This window comes from Molossus molossus, unplaced genomic scaffold (genome assembly GCF_014108415.1).
Source record: "Molossus molossus isolate mMolMol1 unplaced genomic scaffold, mMolMol1.p scaffold_m16_p_20, whole genome shotgun sequence".
In the NCBI taxonomy this organism is placed as follows: domain Eukaryota; kingdom Metazoa; phylum Chordata; class Mammalia; order Chiroptera; family Molossidae; genus Molossus; species Molossus molossus.
In genome coordinates, this window is record NW_023425356.1 from 40,385,496 (window position 1) to 40,404,431 (window position 18,936).

An 18,936-nucleotide genomic window follows, 5' to 3' on the forward strand; every position below is an offset into this window, starting at 1 on the left:
CGCTTGACTGTGGCCAGATGGAATGAAAACAGCCTTTGTACCTCAAATTCAGACCCAGCTCTGTGCTTGAAGCTGTATGGTCTTAGACACTCTCTTTACATCTCATTTTCTTCACTTGTAAAAAGGGACACTTACACAGCTACATGATGATTCAATTTCTAGCAGAATGGCAACAGATGTCCATTAAATAGTTATTTATCCATTATTAACATTTTAATACACATCAAAATGCATTATTTAGTCCTATACTTACCAGCACAAAAGGGTCCCACTGCATCTAAGGCAAACCCAGGAGGGCACTGATTACTGCGATCTCCTACCACAGAGGAAAAAGCAAAATTAACAGGCTTGTTGGGATGTTAGCACTTGTTTCTTCCCAGTACAATCTTCCCTGGGAAGGTATGCCAAAGACAGAACACGGCACATTGAATACACTTAGGTGAAAACAAGCCAGAATGGAAAACTTCTCCTGTTTCTCAACCGACAACTACATGAATCATAGCCCGGAGATGGTTGGTGAGCAGCCACTGGAAACAGATTTTCTGTTTAATTTGTTTACATGAATCAAAATGAAATGAAATTACATTATTCAGTGATAATGAAAAAGGACCTAAGATCAATGTGTATGCCAGGCCAAGGCGAAGTCCTGTTCTTCTAGCCATTCCTCACTGTTTGTTTGTTTTAGAAGTTGGAATGCTACTTTCGAGCCACTGAATGTAACTTAGTGAAAAACAGAAACTCGAAGGAAGAAGCACTCTCCTGTGATCTCCTGTGACCTCCTACATCTATAATGCGGAGCTTCTGGGTCAAAGTCCGCTATGTGTGACCCAGAGTTCTCCTTTTGCACGCAGTAAAAGCAAGGGAAAGTGGGCATATCGTGATAGAACAGAATTAACTTAGAGTCAGAAAAATAAAACACACTAACAGAAACAAACACGTTAGCGAGGGATTCTCTTTCCTTAGAAAGTAACAGCCTCTTGCCTGTTTTAAGCCATTTAGCAAATATTTTTCAAACACTAGTGACCTGAAAAAACGTACATGAAACTCATCTTTCAAGTTACCAAAATAACGTGTGTGTACCCAGCTTAAAAGTCAACCATGGGTCTAACGAAGGAGACATCTTCCTTTGGGTGGCATTTGGGCAGCTTTTTGGGAGATACTTTGATTTTCATAATGGTAAGGAGGCCTGTTAAACTTTGGTGAGAAGGAAAGGCCCTGGGGCAGGGTTTAGAATCTGCAGGGTTGGTATAATGATGGAGGATGAAGCTGTGCCCGGCTCTGCACAGTCTACGGCTAGGAACCATCTTCCACATATTGAATATGTTTTGTGTGCAATCGAAACACACAACGAATTTTCTAAGAGTGCCTCTGTAATATATATTGATGCCTGACTGACTACACATTGTTTCATTAGCACATAGCCAAGACTTATTTGATTTTTTAAAAAAAATCCCACCGCTGCCCTGGCCGGTTTGGCTCAGCGGTTAGAGCGTCGGCCTGCGGTCCAGAGAGACCCGGGTTCGGTTCCCGCTAAGGGCACGTGCCTCGGTTGCAGTTTGTCCCCGGCCCTGGTTGGTCGTGCGGGTGGCAGCCACTCGATGTGTCCCTTCACATCGATGTCTCTCTCTCTCTCTCTCTTCCTCTCTCTCCCTCCCGCTCTATCTGAACAAAAAATGTCCTCGGGTGAGGATTAAAAAAAAAAAAAAAAAAAAAAAAAAAAAAAAAAAATCCCACCGGGGCTCTATCTATTATAGGGTCAGCCATACGAATACGTCCTTCCTACCCTCCACTGCCATGACCTCGAAAGGTTTTTACATCAAAATACATTATATTTTATTATAAACTGTTTTTCTTCGAGTTATTCCTTATGTTATAGTTAAAGTATGTTAGTTTGAATTACATTAGTTGTTATTTTCATTTTGCAGTATTAAGGGGGCAATGCAAAATATTTGTGTGTATTATAGAGAACTGTAGAAACTTTGAAAAGTATCCAATTCCCTGTAACCTTGTCACTTGAAACACACTGCTGCCAACATTGTGCTTCTCTCTCTAGTGACTTTTATAAGTATACCCTTCAAAAGTGGATAGATTCACTGGCCAAACTTTATTGATCATAAAATCTCATGGAGAGCTTATGAAAATGTAGATCTCTTAGCCTATCCCAGTCAAAACTGCCAGGAAGAACCTTGGAAACTGTTTTTAACCAGTGTAAAGGCTTTCTGACAGTCACTGTGGCATGGGAAGCCCAGGTCGGGATCATAGCGGGTACGCACTGCTGTTCCGTTATTATTATGCCGTGTACCTTCTCCTTTGTCCCTTGTTCAGTTACCCTGTCCAGACCCAGAACACTGTCTGGTCCACAGTAGGCACTCAACAAATATTTTCAAGTAAGTGAGCTGAATATTCCTTTAAAATTATGTTAATGACTGTGGACTTTATCATAGAGCTGTGCCATCATTTGCAGTTGTCTCTTCCTACCAGGACATTTATTATTGGCCATTTTTGTGATTTTCCTCAGGAAGACCCCTAGAATGAGATAACTAAAAAGATGGGAAGATTTGAAAGGATACTAAATATACTGCTTTCCAGAAATGTTAAACAAAGTTGCAACCTCTGCAGGCAGTGTATGGGGGTATCCATTTCCTATACCTCGCCAATACTGAGTGTATCATATTTATAAATCTCTGAGCGGTAATTGGAAAATGGTACCTTCTTGTATCAATGTGCATTTCTTTTCTTGTTGATATAGTTCAACAGTATTTCACATTCATTTTGTCATTCTTGTTTCTTCCTTTGTGCATTTCTTGTTCGTAGCCTTTGTGTTTTTCTGTTGGGGTGTTTGCCTTTTTCTTATTGATTTTTAAAAGCTTTGTATATATTAAGGTTAATCATAGTTGTCTAGAATATGTAACGCAAATATTTTTTTCTTGGTGTGTGTTTTACCTTCTTAATTTTGTTTTTTTCTCCCATGAAAAAGTTTTAATAAAATGTATCTGTAGTTAAATGTATTTATGTTTTCCTTTCTTGTTTTTGACCTTTTTTTTGTTTAACTTGTACAATTAAACATATTTCATAATTATATTTAAAACATAGACCCATTTGATTTTAAAGATAAATTTTTAAAAGTACGTTGATTTCTGTTGCGAGTTGTCTTGACCACCAGTTTCCAAACGCCAGTGGCAAACCCGATGCACAGAATCTCTTAGGGGTTGTTAAAAACACAAACTCCCAGGCTCTACCTTACACTTACTAAACCAAAATCTTTGTGCTTATAAATCTGAACTTTCATCAAACTCTAGGTGATTCTAAGTGCACAGGAACCATAACTGTAGTCTAGATCCAACATAGAAGAGAAAGAACCTTCCGGCTAAGCAACCAAGAAGGCAAGCTTGCCCCCTGGTGGTCACTTAGAAATTGCAGGTACACAACTCCGTTCTCAGCAACAATGTCAACAAGCACATAACAGACATAATTAATACAATCATAGTATCTAAAGATAGTAAGGGGTTTTAAATGTCATATAGGAGAACACCCCCCACAACACCCCTGAAGGTACCACAAAGACCTTCCAGCTGTTTCAGGCTTAAAGGATTTACACAACTGGGTAGAAACTATACATGACTTTTCAAAAATCATCTTAATTCATCTAGTCCCAGATGGTATAAATTCATTTTCAACCAAAGTCTTGTTCCAAGTTATCTTTTTTTAAATTATATGTAGTACTATAAAAAGTAGATACAGATTGGATTTGAAAAGGAGATGTTACTGGGGAAGAGAACACACAACTCTTTACTCTAGTGGCTTTTTCTTTTGTCCAAGTGACCTGATCACGCGTGACAACAGTAAAATGAGATGCTGGTGGTGATGTGTGGGTGGGGGAGGTGTGGGGCTCTGGGTTCCCCTGGCTATGAGGCTTCGTGAATCTATGACCACCTTAAATGATACGAACACAGACACCTAGATTACGAGGATCTCAAATGTGATGAAGCAGCTATGAATGAAGAAGATAACAGTTACATGCATAACTGAGATAAACAAGAGTAAGGGTTAAAAAATTTAGTGTATCTTCTGAGCATAATAAAACAAAATGATGCTGTTTAAAATCTACTCGGATCATCCTGGCTGGTGTGGCTCAGTGGTTATCAGTGGTTAGAGCTATGGCTCGTGGACCAGAGTCGCGGGTTCGATCCCTGGCCCTGGCTGGGGTGTGTTCAGGAGGCAACCAATAAATCCCGGGGTACAGACACACCAAAGAACCACACAGCAGAAGGAGACCGCTGAGACGGACTTGCAGCACTACGCTTGGAAAATGGAAAGCAGTTCAAAAGCGTAACTTCCAGGAACAAGAAATGACAGCTGGGAGCCCGCTTATCGTTGCGCTGCTTTTAAAATATAGAAAGTTCTATGGGACTAGTTTAGGTTAACATGGACCCAGACATTCCATTTTAGGAATTAAAAAAAAAATTCCTTGACAAAATAGAGAATTCAGAACAAGAAAAAAAGGGATATTATTACCCAAAGGAAAAACCACTGTGACAAAGTATATATCTTTAATCCTCTCTGTACACATGGAATAGAATAACGACTCCATTGTGCTATATGAAACTGCATATCAGTAAAACAAATGTATTAGAACTCCCCCTGGATGGCTTTCCCACCAAAAAACACACACAACACACACACACACACACACAACCTGAGATTATCATGTTTGGTCTACGCCTTAATATCCTTATTCTGAAGGGCATCAGTGCAACTATTTCACCTTTTTAGAAAGATTTGGGCTTTCCCTTAACCGAATTACCTTTGGAAATCGAAGCGTGAATTTTAAAGCCCAACGTCTCTTCTAACTGGTTGTAGTCAGACTCCACAGAGGACGCATGAAGCGTCTGGACCAGGAAGGGCATCCGTCCCCGTGCCTGATCATAGAAAACGGTGTGGTTCCACGTGTAGGGGACGCCGATGCCGTCGATGGTGAACAGCCGGGTTGAGTAGGCGTACAGCTGCCCGGGGCCCGTCTGAATGTAGTCCTCCGTATAATCCTGAGGACGACAATATGGATCGGAGGATCAGCATGGCTCATCCTATGTTTTCTCGGGCGTGTACTATGAGACGCAGAATGAGAAGAAAAGGCTTAGAGGCTAAAACTTCTGTAGTTCTAAATAAAATTGTAATTGTACACGAGAATTCAGGAAATCAAATTTGAACCTCTTCATTATGACATTAGTTTTATGATTTTACTGTTATCAGTTATAGTTTTGTTTTTTGTTTTTTTTAATTTTTCTTTTTTTTTTATCCTCACCTGAGGATATTTTTCCATTTTTTGTACAGATAGAGTGGGAGGGAGAGAGAGGAAGGGAGAGAGAGAGAGAAACATCGATGCGAAGGGACACATCGAGTGGCTGCCACCCGCACGACCAACCAGGGCCGGGGACAAACTGCAACCGAGGTACGCGCCCTTAGCGGGAACCGAACCCGGGTCTCTCAGGACCGCAGGCCGACGCTCTAACCGCTGAGCCAACCGGCCAGGGCTCAGTTATAGTTTTATAAGGGAATCAAAGTTGTAGGGCAAGAATAAAGAAAAGATATAAAAGGGTGATGGTTTCTTCTTTAATTTCAGAAAATGTTATGGATGACATACAAAAACTTTTATGCAAGAGTTACTATTCTCTTTGTAGAAAATTAAATAAATGACTTAAGTCAACATAGCAGTGATCTTGGTCCTGATAAGCAGAGTAATAAACCACTAAAAGTTTGGAGAGACTTGTCCCTGAAGATTTCTTCAATTAAATGTATTGGGGTACCACTGGTTAATAACATTATATAATTGTCAGGTGTATAGGATTATAACTTGACATCTGTGCGCTCTAGTGCATGTCTCCCACCCCAGATCTATCTCCTTTGTTACCATATATTTGGTCCTCTCGACCCTTCACCCTCCCACCCCACTCCCCTCTGATAACCACCATTCTGTTGTCTGTGTCTGTGAGTTTGCTTTTGTTTATTTGGTTTGTTACTTTTTGTTTTTCATTCCACATATAAGTGAAATCACATGGTGTTTGTCCCTTTCCATTGACTTATTTCACTTGGCATCATACTGTCAAGATACACCCATGTTGAGATAAATACCCATGTATCACGTCTTCTTTATCATGCACCTGCCCACGGACACTTGGCTGTTCCCATGTTTTGGCCATCGTAAACGGGGACTGGACAGCCACGTCCAACCTCGGAGGTTTAGGCATTTACTCCCCAAAGCGAACCAGGGAAACTGCACAAGTTCTCCGTGCTCTTGCTACGGGTCTCTGACTCCTGCTCTTACCATTACTCTGACAACCGTGGAGGCGAGTGATGGTGACAGTTTACCTTCACGGCGACCTCCGCAGGGGAGCGCAGCTGCAGGACATAGCCGCTCACGACAATATCCAGCAGCAAAGCACCGTCGGGATCCAGGCCCCGAGCAATGTGAGTCATCCGCAAGATTTCCCCTGGGAATTACAAGGCGTGCACTTTAATGGCAGAAACTCTATGGTTTGTGCAAGCGCAGAGCAGATTTACCTTACATTCGAGCTCAGCGATGTCGTTTTACTTCAAGCTTGAATAAACATGGACAATAAGAGAATTACGTGAGCGTTCAGTCCCCAAATTAAAGTTAGGCTCATCGAATTTTGTTCTGAAATCTCGTTGTAGGTGGCAGAGTGTAGGATATGATTGGGTGAAGGATTCCACGCTTTAAAATCACGAGCAATAGCAACGTGCTAGAACAATGGGTTGCTTGTGAGAAGAGACAGGCGGCTTCACCAGGTGAACTGGCACTAACCTCAGGTCTGTCCGTGGAGCTTGGCTCCTTCCGATGTTTCAAGAAGTCGCAAAGGGGCATCTCAGTAAGGGGATGGTCATGACAGACCCACTTCTGGGATGATTAAAGCTATGCCTTTCCGAAAGATCACTGCCCATGATGAGGCTTGAAACGGACCTGTCTACACTGGGACAGAGCCAAGACAGCTAATATATATTCGTTAACGCTAAGGATAAAGCACAAGGCATTTCGACTTGCTTGTTTTTACTTCTATCTTTTTGACAAAGAATCCCTATAAGGTATTGTAAGGCTTGAAGGGGAACAGATACAGAAAATACAGTAAAAAAGTTTTGGGGTATAAAAATCACTATGCTGTTTGAAAACGTGGTCTCTTAGAGATCCATGTCGGTAAAAATTTATAGGGAAATCTAAAATTGCTTTTATATTGTTTATTAGATAAGATTGCTTCAAAAAATTTGAAATTATTCTCTGTGGGAACATATGATGTATTTTTCTTAACCACCGACGTTTAAGGCAACCACATTTTTATGGTAAGAGAATACTAAGTTCAGCGGGCACTAACCAGTTGCAAATTCCACTTGGGTTTCTCTTTTGAAGACTGCGTTGGTGAGCGTGAAGCCATTGACTGCTTCTCCGATTTCCTTCGCTGTTGTCCAATAAATGGGGTTTAAAATAGAAACTATCTTTCTCATTGCTGGACCTACATAAAAAAGGATAAAAAAGGTGACAAAGCAAAATATTTATGGTTCACTGTTAATATTGTCTTCATAGAATGCTATTCCTAAGGATGAATCCTAAATAATCTGGCATAACAATAAAATAAATACCAGTATCTCATGTGTCTTTAAGAGTTGACCACTGAGCTAGAATTATTATACTGATCATTAGTAGTGACAGCCTCTAGAAATATGAAGTAGAAATAATATGATGATGTCGAATATACACATTTTTTTTTTTTTAAAGAGGCTTAATAATGACTTTTATAAACAAAGAGACTTACCAAGTGTGCGAGGCACATTGGTAATTTTGGCATGTATGATTCTAGTATCGGAGTTAGGGCTATCTGTTACTGTGGCGTTAAGGAAAGCAATTCCAAATTCAACATCATTAATATTTCCAATAACACTTCCTCTGGCACGCTGGGGACCACCTATCGGGGGAAGAAAAAACAGTCCTGAATAAGGAAATAATTTCATCAACATTACACGGGAGAAAAGAAGGGCAATATTCAAAGATGCTACAAATGTCCTCTCAGACATTTGAAAAGATCATACGACATCTGAAATTAAGAGTGTAATAAATAAGCTTTCAAAACATTCTACTCTAATGTACCACTGCTCACCCCACATAAATCTAGGTTCTCCCAACGATGCACGTCCTGACAGTATTTCATAATCCAAAGACTACAATCAGTACCCAGTCCGAAAGCCAAAATAAAGTGTATGCTTATTGGTGGTAAGGAAATGATGATAACGCGTTTATTGAGCATGTCATGCACTATAGCAAATATTTAATATGTGCTAATCCTTTTAATCCTATCACGCACCCTATAAGGCCATTTATTTTAAGGAGCACAGTTTGCAGAGTAGGAAAATAAAGTTCAGAGGCATCATTACAGCTAGGAGGTGGTGGACTGAGGATCTGAACCAGGTGTGATGGACACCAAAACCCACGTGCTTCGATCTGTTTGCCTCCGTCATAAGAACAAAGGGACAGGAAGAATCAGCAGCCAAAACCAGCTCCTAAGCCTCGTGACAGGTCACTGTTAACAGAAATGTGACCTATCTAAGGGGGTTTTTCTGTTCAGTCTCAGGTTTCAAATCTTGGGCTTATCAAGTTCTTTATATTACATGTGTATTAGAAAACACATAATGAGGAAAATCTGAAGGACATTGTACTTTTAACAGTGCTGTGAAATTCATACCACAGCAATCCGATCGAAAAACAATTATACATTTAAAAAAATATCTCTACAGTAATTTTATACCTTCTTTCCACTGTTCAACAAAATTATTGGTCACAACACAGAACAAGTGGTTAATGACTGTCTCTTCAGTGAACTGCACGTTTTGATAAGAGAAAGAAACATTGGGAAGAAGCTGATAGCGAAATTCATCTTCGTTCATCATTCTGTGCCTTTTAATTGAATATATCTTAAAATAATCACAAGTGTTTCAGATATTGTTATCATGTATTATATACTAGGGAGGAACACAGTTATTATATTCAATCTCAAAAAATCAATAAGCATAGTATTTCACCATTTTAATTTGCATTACTTTATTAGTTAGAGAAAAAAAAATGTATTTTTTGCATTGATTCAGCCTTCATGTTTTGGACTACACTCATGTGGTCATCAAATATTGAGGATACAATGGTAATAAGAAAGAGAAAAAAAAAGGCATAAGACCTGTCTTCATACAGCTTATGTCTGAAGAGGGAAGATAGATATTAATTAGAATTCCATAAAAAATGTAAAATTGCAATGTACTAATATGTAAGATTCACTACTGGGGGAAGTCTGGACAGGAAGTGAAAACTGAGTGGAGATATAAAGAAAGTACGTGTCTTCACCAAGCCAGGGAAAATGGCAGGGACGGACTCCCCAGGTCCTGAAACGGCACGTGTTGTCCTCTGGGGGGGTGGTCCCTGGCTACGCTGGGGAAGCCGAAGGTGACAGCTTAGAGGGCGGAGGGAACCACCCCGCCAGGTGATACAGCACAGAAGGGAGCAGGGCCCAAGCAGGACCTGGCAGGCCATTGTGGTTCTTACTTTATTCCTAGGCGGGGAAGAGAGGGGTAGAAGGGTCCCTAACTCACTCAGTTCTCTGGGTCACTTAGTTCTCTGGGTCTCTGGTACATGGCCTCCCATTGTGCCCTTGGTTCTCTAGTCTCACAGAACGTGGGTCCCCATGTTCAACAGACATCTCCTAGTCTGGCTACCTACTTGGGATCCTTGAAACGTTCTGCCAAACTCTCTAATCCAAACTGTGTGTACATCTGGACTTCCTTCTGCCCCTGGAGCCCTGGTACCCCCAGAGGCTGAGCTACAAAACGTCTCCACTGCGATGGGACCTATCACCATGGCTACATGTCAGACGAGCCTCGGAATCCTTGGTAATCAGCTGACGTGTTGAGAGGACATGTTGAGCATTGACTGATGGACACTCGCCCTTTCCCTGCCTAGATCCTATAAATCTTTCCATAGACTCTCTCTCGCATTCTGCCAAGTGGGCCTTCTTGATTTCCAGGAACATTTTATTTTTAAAGCCACCTTAAAACTCAGGGAAGTCCAGTGGTATCTCAACACTCCAACCATGTGAACCTGTTCTTTCGAAGAGTCTATCCTCTGAGACAAGTCTCCTTAGGACTACCTACCATTTCTTCTTTCTAAGGTCCATGAGTTCCAGAATTCTGACTTCGTTCCTCCTGAGTTTTTACATTGCTTACAACAGCTGGGCATGTTGCACAATCTGAGTTACGGTGGTTGACTCTGCACACCTCTCCTCTTTTCCCTCGGACGGAATCGGCCTCTATTTTACTTTCCACACCCCTGTCCTCCCTACTTCCCTCTGTGAAATAACAGCCTCCAACTGCATATCTTTGTTAGATGTTCAGGTTCTGCTCTACCCTCGTTTTTCAGCCTGGAGTCTCAGAGGGGCCTTCCCACTTTTCCATGCCCTTCTACCCCTCCGGCCCAGGACTACCACTCATGGCTGTGCAGACCATCTTCTTTTACAAGGGGACCAGGAAAGGGGCCAGCAGAGGCTACAATCCAGCCACGAGTTTCGGGTAGATGTGCACCGGCTAGAGGCGGGAAGTACACTTTCCCCAATTCTTCCGCCCAGAGATGGCACTGTTCTGTAATGTATGGGCTCAGGCGACACCCTTTTGTAATTCTCAGAAAGGTTGTACATACGCCAGCAATAGTTCTGCCAAAATCTAACTTAGCTGCTTACCTGGGCACGCTTGTAAATTGCATCTGGATACCTGAGTGGCGTCCCCCGGACAGGGTCGCCCGCTGTTAGATGGCTCCGGACTGTTGCACAGCCGTTTCCGAGTCTTTTCGCCTCCTCCACAAGAAGCAGAGCACAGGCCCCAGCTATGCCAGTGTCCCCAACTCCCATCCACTGTGAACAAGAACGCAAGGTCCATATTAACAAGTCGGTCTTAAAATTTACATCTAGGGGGTCACCTGTACAACTTTCATCGTAAGATCTGAAATGATGGTGCCGCTGCAATGAACACGAAATGGAATGCTTTGCTTGTTCTGTGGCCCGGAGTCGGGGAGCTCACCAGGACACATGTCAGTGTTGCATCTCTGGATCTGGGAGTCCGGCCCCCCACAAGCTCTTCCTCCGTTGGAGGGTCGAGGATTATCACACGTGCGATACCGCCGCATCTGTCCTCCGTTGCACGACCGGCTGCAGATGCCCCAGCCACTCCAAGGGCTCCAGTGGCCATGAGCTACAATACAGAACCATCGGAGACATGCTAAATGATGGCATTCATTCAACAAGTGTGGGAGGACTCTCCCCAGGAACTGAAAAGGAACATACACATCTACAAATAGGCAACTCCCAAAGGTATCCACTGCTCTTTTGACCAGAAATTGGGTATACCAGTGATTGTACAATTCCGCTCAACACACATTCACTGAGTCTTACAGTATTCCAGGAGCCAAAGGATATGAATGAGACAAGGTCTCTACTCTCGAGGAGTCAAGACGATGATCACATTCAAGAAACGGAGGATCCGGATGCTGCTAGGGTCTACACACGTCGCTTGGTGCCTGACTGAAGGCAGAAGCTGCCTGCTTGCTCCAAGGAGGAGTCATCAACACCGTTAACAGTTAGCGTGTCAGGGTGACGCCGCCCTTGCGCTCTGCAGCTGGTCCCACAGAGTAAACAAAATAGGACACAGCCCCTGTCCACACAGATCAATGACTTCTGTGGTCGTACACAGACACACAGCAACCATACAACACCTTGATGTCCCAAATCAAAGGTAAGACGAATTCAAGTCACAGAATAGTATAACTTTAAGGACTTCAGCCACAATGGAACTTGAAGGAAGTATAATGTCGACTCACTATTTCCAACACTCACTTGGACAAGGGTCATTATTGCAAAAATCGCTCTGGACGTCACTGCCTTCACATTTGCTCCCTCCGTACTGCGGGGCGGGGTCAGAGCAGCCCCGTGTCCTCTGGCGGGCGCCTCCTCCACAGGACGCCGTGCAGGCGCTCCAGCTGGCCCACGCGGCCCACCTGCCGTCCACTGGATCGGGGAGACACCAACGGGCTCTGTTACTACTTAAAAACGAGCAGGTTAAACACTGGCTATTATTCAGTTGAGTGATGCTCTCGTTGACATTGCTTCTTACTGACAGACCACCTAGACGAGAGGGAGCTGTTAACTTACGAAGGGTGTAAACATGGTCTTTCTGGTACCTGGACAATGCCTTTCATTGCAAACTTGCATCTGTGTTTCTGCTCCGTCGCAGTAGGAGCCGTCAAACGACGGTGGTGGGTTACTGCACAGCCTCGTTCTGGTCTGGGTACCCTTCCCACAACTCCTGCTGCATGTACCCCAAGGCTGCCAAGGGCTCCAGGCTCCATGAACTGCAAACATCCAAGAGACAAAGTTTCAAGTCACAGAACCATATTTGTTATAAAACAAAAAATAGAGAAGTAAATTAACTCAGTAATGAGTTCAATGAGCTCAGAATCTGAAATAATTAAAATTGGACCAAAGAAAACATGAGTGATGTTGTTGCTTTCTCCTTCTGGTTAGATTTTCATGGAAATTCGTGTCTATAGGAAAATTCAGAAGGCTAACTAATGCCAAAATAAATGCTTACCATTATTCAAGGGGACTATTTTATTAAAGTAAAATTTAATCAAACTACTATATGTAAATATAGTCTGAGTTTTTAAATCCTGGATAGATAAGCTTTCATCTGTGCTCTGTGCTCTATGCTTTGGGGAAAGTGAAGGACCAGAAGCTTAGGAGCAAGGCTAGATAACAGATCCAGGTGTGGTCACAGGCAATACAGATGTTTCCAGAGTGATAACTTGGACCCCGGATTGCAAGACCACATCTTTAACCCGATTCAGCTCTATGTTTAAAAATGCGCTTGGATTTTTCAACAACCGGATGATTTGCACAGTTGTAACTCTTTGACAAAAATCTTCTCCATTACATAATGTTCATGAATTAAAATTTCTGAATCACACACTCACCTGCTTCCAACACAACAGCAACAGAAACAGTGAGCAGTATTTTCCAAGCAGTGCTAGTAAGGCCTTCCATTGGCAACTACCACAGGACACCGTCTGACCACTCGACTGCAACGACCTTGTGTTGTCACCAGGTACGTGGGCCGAGAATCAAGGTTACGGTCTCTTTGTGTATAAGTCAGTATCAGATCACACATTTGTTTAGAGGGTAGTTTCTAGGCGGGGCTCAGAAAGTATATTTTTGTGGTCACCCAGTTTAGCGCAGATAGGAACCAAAACAGGGCCTTAAGGTCTGTGTCTAAATATTCTCTTTATTATTACTTTTCTTTATTGATTTTAGAGAGAGAGGAAGGAAGAGGGAGAGAGAAAGAAACATCAATGAGAGAGAACACTGACTGGCCGCCTCTTGCATGCCCCCCACTGGTGATCGGACCCACCACCTGGGCACGTGCCCTGACTGGGAATTGAACCGGTGACCTCTTGGTGAATAGGTTGCGCTCAACCACTGAGCCACACCAGCTGGGCCTAAATATTCTCTTAACAACCTATAAGATACCACAAGAATAAGTTGAAAACCAAGTAATGAAATTACCATTTGATTGCTTTGTTGAGAAAAATTTTAAAACACATCTTACATTTTCTTTTCATTAACTGTTTTCTAATTGAGTTGACTACATATCCCTGTACTTTGTAGATGCAGGCAAGCATAGTCACACAGATTTATTTCAGCTGTACTAAAAAGTATTTAAGTAAACCTAAAAGGAAAGGAGAAAGCCTTTAAATATTTGGCAGATATTTTTCAAAACGATTTTTTTATTAATTCAGATTATTGATGCTCCCAGTCCTTATATACGAACTATATGATTTAAAAAATTCTGCTGTTCCAATTATTTTCATATGTTCTATTTTTAAGACTGTTGCTTAACAAAAGCTCATCCCTCTTACAATATAAAGTCTGGCAGCATAGATGCATTTTTGTTGGAGGATTATAACTGGCGATGTTCATTCAGTTATCTGTGTAGTTTCTATTACATATAAATAAAGGGTTTGGGGCTGGAGATCTTAGTTTTTTAAATCAATACAGAAAATCTTAACCAGAAGTGAACTTCATGACATAAAATGTGGTGGAGTTGAAATGTTTCTTTTATATGAATGAAACGATAACAGGAAAAAATGGAGAGTGATAATATCAACCAGAGAAGGCATAAAACATCATGGTGTCTAGACAATACTGATGAAGACAACCGCGGAGGAGTCAGTATATAAGGAAGATGCAGAATATAATAGATGAAGTTGCTGTTACACGGTGTTGCAATTCTGATTCTGTAAAGAATAGAATGTGGTCCTCGCAGGGGCTCAGGACCGGATGCCGTACTAACCATGCAGCCCTAGAGGAGTTCCTGGGCTTCTGTGTGCTTAGGTTATCATCTGCCGTCCGGGTAATGGAAGGACCGTCCTTATTAGGGTCAGGGTGAGGAGTAAGGAGTTTGTAGCTGAAAAGCGCTAGGATCAATGCAGCGCACAGGTAAGTACTACATGGAGTGAGCTATGAGCCAATAGGGCCATTCTTTACTCAAAGTTCTCAACGATTTTCAAAGACACTTTAAAAAATGCTCATTCTTTAAGCCACCTGTAAGAATATGTATTTTTTTTAGACAATGCCTGTCAAATGGCAGCAGAAAGGCCCACTTCAGAAGATACCAATCCTTTTGAGCCTAAAATATCGACTTGCACCAGAAAGTAAGGAAGTGTTCAGGAAACCAAGGACATCTACAAATATCATTTAACGTTTCATTATACGGATATCATAGTTGACAAACTGTACAAAGATTGCGATAATCAGGTATTTCTGGCTCTTTTTATTTTGACATATGATACTATTATAATTAGCTTTCTAATTCTTTAAGATTAAAAAAAACTACAATTTTGGCTTTTTTGGTTTATGTTTTTTAAGGTTTCATGACAGTCTTTTATTTTGATAATGTAATAGAAGTTCTGAACTGCAAATCAAGATGCCTAGGATCTACACACATAGGTCTGGGAGTTGTCAGATCGACCTGAGTCCAAATCCTTGCTTTCTTTTGTACTAGCCATGTAACTTCAGTGAATTAATTATCATATATTCTCTGCCTCTTACTTTCCTCATCTGTACAGTAGGATGCAATACTCCCAAATGCAGTGGATAACGATCTCATTTTGGTTTGTCAATATCTCCCTTTTCAACCATCTCCACTAAGGTGTCTCTCCTAGTTATTCTCTATCACTTCTACTGTTTGAGTGTGTTCTGTATGCTTGTCAATATCTGAACGCTATGATCTGTTTATCACTCTAGTTCGAGCAATCAGAGTAGTGCCTTGAGCTCAGATGGGTGCTCAATAAATATTTTTTTTGGATGAATGAATGGGTAAATGAATGAGCAGCCACTGCTCTGGATAGAAACCACTCTCTGGTTTCTTCCAGGCCATCCAACAAGAGGCCCTGGCCCTCCTGACACCCTGTGGCACGCAGCCCAAGCTGGCCATCAGCGTGTCCCTCTCCTGGACTCAAGTGCGGAGGTGAGCACAGGGTCCAAACAGTCGAACAGGGCCCTTTCCCAGAGGGCGCTATGAATTCGGAGACAGAGGAAGTCTGTCTCCAAGGCCTTAGATCACGAGGCCCCTGTGAGCCGGAGCTGCCAGCAGTCATGTTTTCCACCACGTGGGAAGAGTTTACAGCAGAATAAGGCCAAGAGAGGACAGCAGAGATGAGAGACGGAGAACACGCTAGTGAAATACTGGCCACCGGGTTGGATTCGATCCTACCTGAAAGCAGAATTCGGACTCCAGCTTATGTCAGTTCGATCTCTGTCACTGCAATCTCAAAGAGCCCCCGACACCTGTGTGGTAGGGCTGTTTCACAACGTCATACACAGCGTGTATACGAAGCACGCACGGTTCCTAGCACATGACAAGTGTGTTTAATCGGTGGTGACTATTATTATTTTAGCCCTCACCAATTGTGCGTGCTTTTGAGAAACGCTTTACTCTCCTAGGCTTTATTTCTCTCACCTGAAAATGAATGACTGCATTAGGTGTTACCTAAGGTCATCAGGTGGAAGATTTTATGACTTTGTAATTACTTACGTTTTCGCTACACGATTAAAAATGCACCCCGGTCCAGCCGGTGTGGCTCAGTGGTTGAGCATCATCCCATGCACCAAGAGGTTGCTGGTTCAGTTCCAGGTCAGGGCACATGCCCAGGTTGTGGGCCTGATCCCCAGTTGGGGGCATGCAGGAGGCGGCCAGTCGATGTTGTTGCTCATCAATGTTTCTCTCTCTCTCCCTCTCCCTTCTTCTCTCTCTCAAAAATCAATAAAGAAAACAAAAATTTTTTTAAATGCACCCCGGTTTGGAGCCTTTAATTTCGTTCAATTAAATCAGGCATTTTACTTAACAGCGATTCATGCTCCACCTCCACAAGTGTATCCGCGAGACAGAACTAAGAACACGGAGCAGGAATCTACGCCAGGGTAGAGGCCACGCCCTCTTTGCACAATGAAGAAGAGAAGGTCATCATAACCCCCGGATGGAGTGGGGCGCGGGAACGCTCGCTCGTGGGCGGAGTCTCACCTGGGCAAGGCCTCACGTTGCACATGATCACTTCCACAGCAGCCCCCGCACACGGCCGCCCGCCGTGCCGAGCCGGCGGACTGTTGCACGTCCGGGTCCTGGTCCGGTTGCCACGTCCACAGCTCCGCGTGCACTCTTCCCAGGGGCCCCAGTCCGACCAGCTCCCATCCACTGCAGAAGGTGTGACATGACACCGTCAGGCCCATTTGAACGAAAAGTGCTCCTCCTGGGACAGTCCGCAGCGAGGGGACAGAAATGAGCATGGCTCTGGGGAATGACGGGCGTACCTGGACACGGCTTATGCTGACAGCTTCGCATTTCTGAATCTGAGCCTTGACAGGGCTGCCCCCCGTTGGCCGGGAGCGGGTTGTTGCACAGACGACTCCTCTTCTGGATGCCCCTCCCGCAGGTCACGCTGCAGCCCCTCCAAGCCGACCACTGGGAAAAGCCACCGTGAACTGCAGAGAGAACATTCTGCTTGGTCTCTGTTTTAGTAAACACAGACATTGCAAGACGGATTTCATTCAGGCATGCACTGGTCTGCCGCTGAACCCGCAACTCTGAGTGTTGGCGGAAGCTCTCCTTTGTGGCCAAATTAAAATCAAAGCATGAGAGGACTCCAGTTAATGAGACTTTCTGCCCAGCTCCAACCTGTCTCGCTCAGACACGGCTAATGAAAGAGTAAGCAGCCAAGAAGTTTATATATACTGTCAACCCTTTGAATATGTCTTTTTAAAAAAATATATTTTTATTGATTTTTTAGGGAGAGAGAGGGAGGGAGAGAGAGATATAAACATCGATGTGAGAGAGACACATCTATCAGCTGCCTCTTGCACGCCCCCTACTGGGGATTGAGCCCGCAACCTGGGCATGTGCCCTGACCAGGAATCAACAGGGACCTTTTGGTCCATGAAATGACACTCAATCCACTGAGCCACACCAGCTGGGCTTTTTTCTTTTTTCAAGCAAAATATACACATTGATTTCTGAGAATAAATTTGACTGTTTTTCAGTAAGAAATTCAGTTTGGGAATTTAAATGATTAACGTGGTATTTTTCAGCTCTAATCTGTATTTAGTCCCTTCAGTCTGTAAATTGTGACGTGATTTTTGTTCTAGCTCCAGAATACAGAAGTAGTACCTGAAGGGAAAAGGTGACTTGGAGTAAGACGCTTAATAATTTTATAATTTGAGTTGCCCCAGGGTGCTGTTTAATATGAATATCCATCTGATCACACTCACCCTGGACTGTGACTGGGACTCTGACAAGGACAGAACCCATCAAATTTCTAGCAACACATTCATATTCAGATGTATCTTCTTTCTGAGCAGCAGAGATATACAACGAGTTGTTGGACAACATGTTAACTCGGTCATCCCAGGGGATAGCATGCCCTTGACGAGACCATGTAATGGCTGGATGAGGCTCTCCAGTTGCCTGACAATTCAGTATGACTTTGCCACCAGCATTAATAATCGTTGCTATTGGCTCAAGAGTGATAATAGGAGGACCTATGGGAAAAAAGCACGTAATGTTTCTTAGTTTTCATGGAGTAATATAAACATTTTAATCAATATTACATAGTAACATTATTTTAAAAATGAAGTTAATTTGTTTATAAAACATTGTAGTTTCTCCACTACTAAGGTTGTAATCACTATGGATAGAATTTTCAAAGCTCTGTTTTATTCAGTAAATGTCAAAAATGTTGACTCTCTAGGCAGATCAGTGTAGAGCATGGCACCTGCAGTCACATTTTCTGAATTCAAGTTCTGCTTCCACTACCTACGACCTCCCTGAGCATTCGTGCCCTTAACCAGTGGTGCCTGACTCAGAAGACTCCCTTCGACTCTACTAGGATGGGGTAAACACAGCTCTTTGATGGGGTAAGCACAGCATATTATTAGTACTGTTGTTACCGTTGCTGTTTTATTCATGGTGAAGATTCATTTTTTTCTTTTACATAATTATTGTGGTAAAGAATCATTATTAACTTATCTTTCATTACCAGTCATCATTCATTAATTCAGTAAACACAGATTGAGAGCTGACTATTTCCAAGGCATTGTACTAGATGCTGAGGGCATAGAAATAACAGATACCACCTCTAGTCTGAAGGAGCTCTGAGTTCACTGGTAAGACAGACAGGTAACTAATTATTTAGTCGTGTTATAATATACCTATAGAACTAAGTAATAGGATAGGTAGAATACAATTTAGTAGGGTACGTAAATGTGTGGAGATATGGGAACATAAGCCACTTATAAT

The 18,936-nt window shown here is 42.7% G+C and overlaps 1 protein-coding gene across 1 annotated transcript in view; it reads right to left on the reverse strand.

Moving 5' to 3' along the window:
• Window positions 1-18,936, reverse strand: part of HMCN1 (hemicentin 1) — a 427,446-nt gene that overhangs the window by 27,822 nt on the left and 380,688 nt on the right. The window contains exons 87-98 of the mRNA XM_036272178.1: window positions 17,910-18,179; window positions 16,956-17,126; window positions 16,669-16,839; window positions 12,272-12,442; window positions 11,928-12,098; window positions 11,116-11,286; window positions 10,779-10,949; window positions 7,821-7,970; window positions 7,383-7,520; window positions 6,367-6,488; window positions 4,805-5,042; window positions 254-316 (exon numbers count right to left, since the gene is read on the reverse strand). Of these exons, the coding sequence (XP_036128071.1) occupies window positions 254-316; window positions 4,805-5,042; window positions 6,367-6,488; window positions 7,383-7,520; window positions 7,821-7,970; window positions 10,779-10,949; window positions 11,116-11,286; window positions 11,928-12,098; window positions 12,272-12,442; window positions 16,669-16,839; window positions 16,956-17,126; window positions 17,910-18,179 (2,007 nt within the window). The remainder of the gene's footprint in view (window positions 1-253; window positions 317-4,804; window positions 5,043-6,366; window positions 6,489-7,382; window positions 7,521-7,820; window positions 7,971-10,778; window positions 10,950-11,115; window positions 11,287-11,927; window positions 12,099-12,271; window positions 12,443-16,668; window positions 16,840-16,955; window positions 17,127-17,909; window positions 18,180-18,936) is intronic.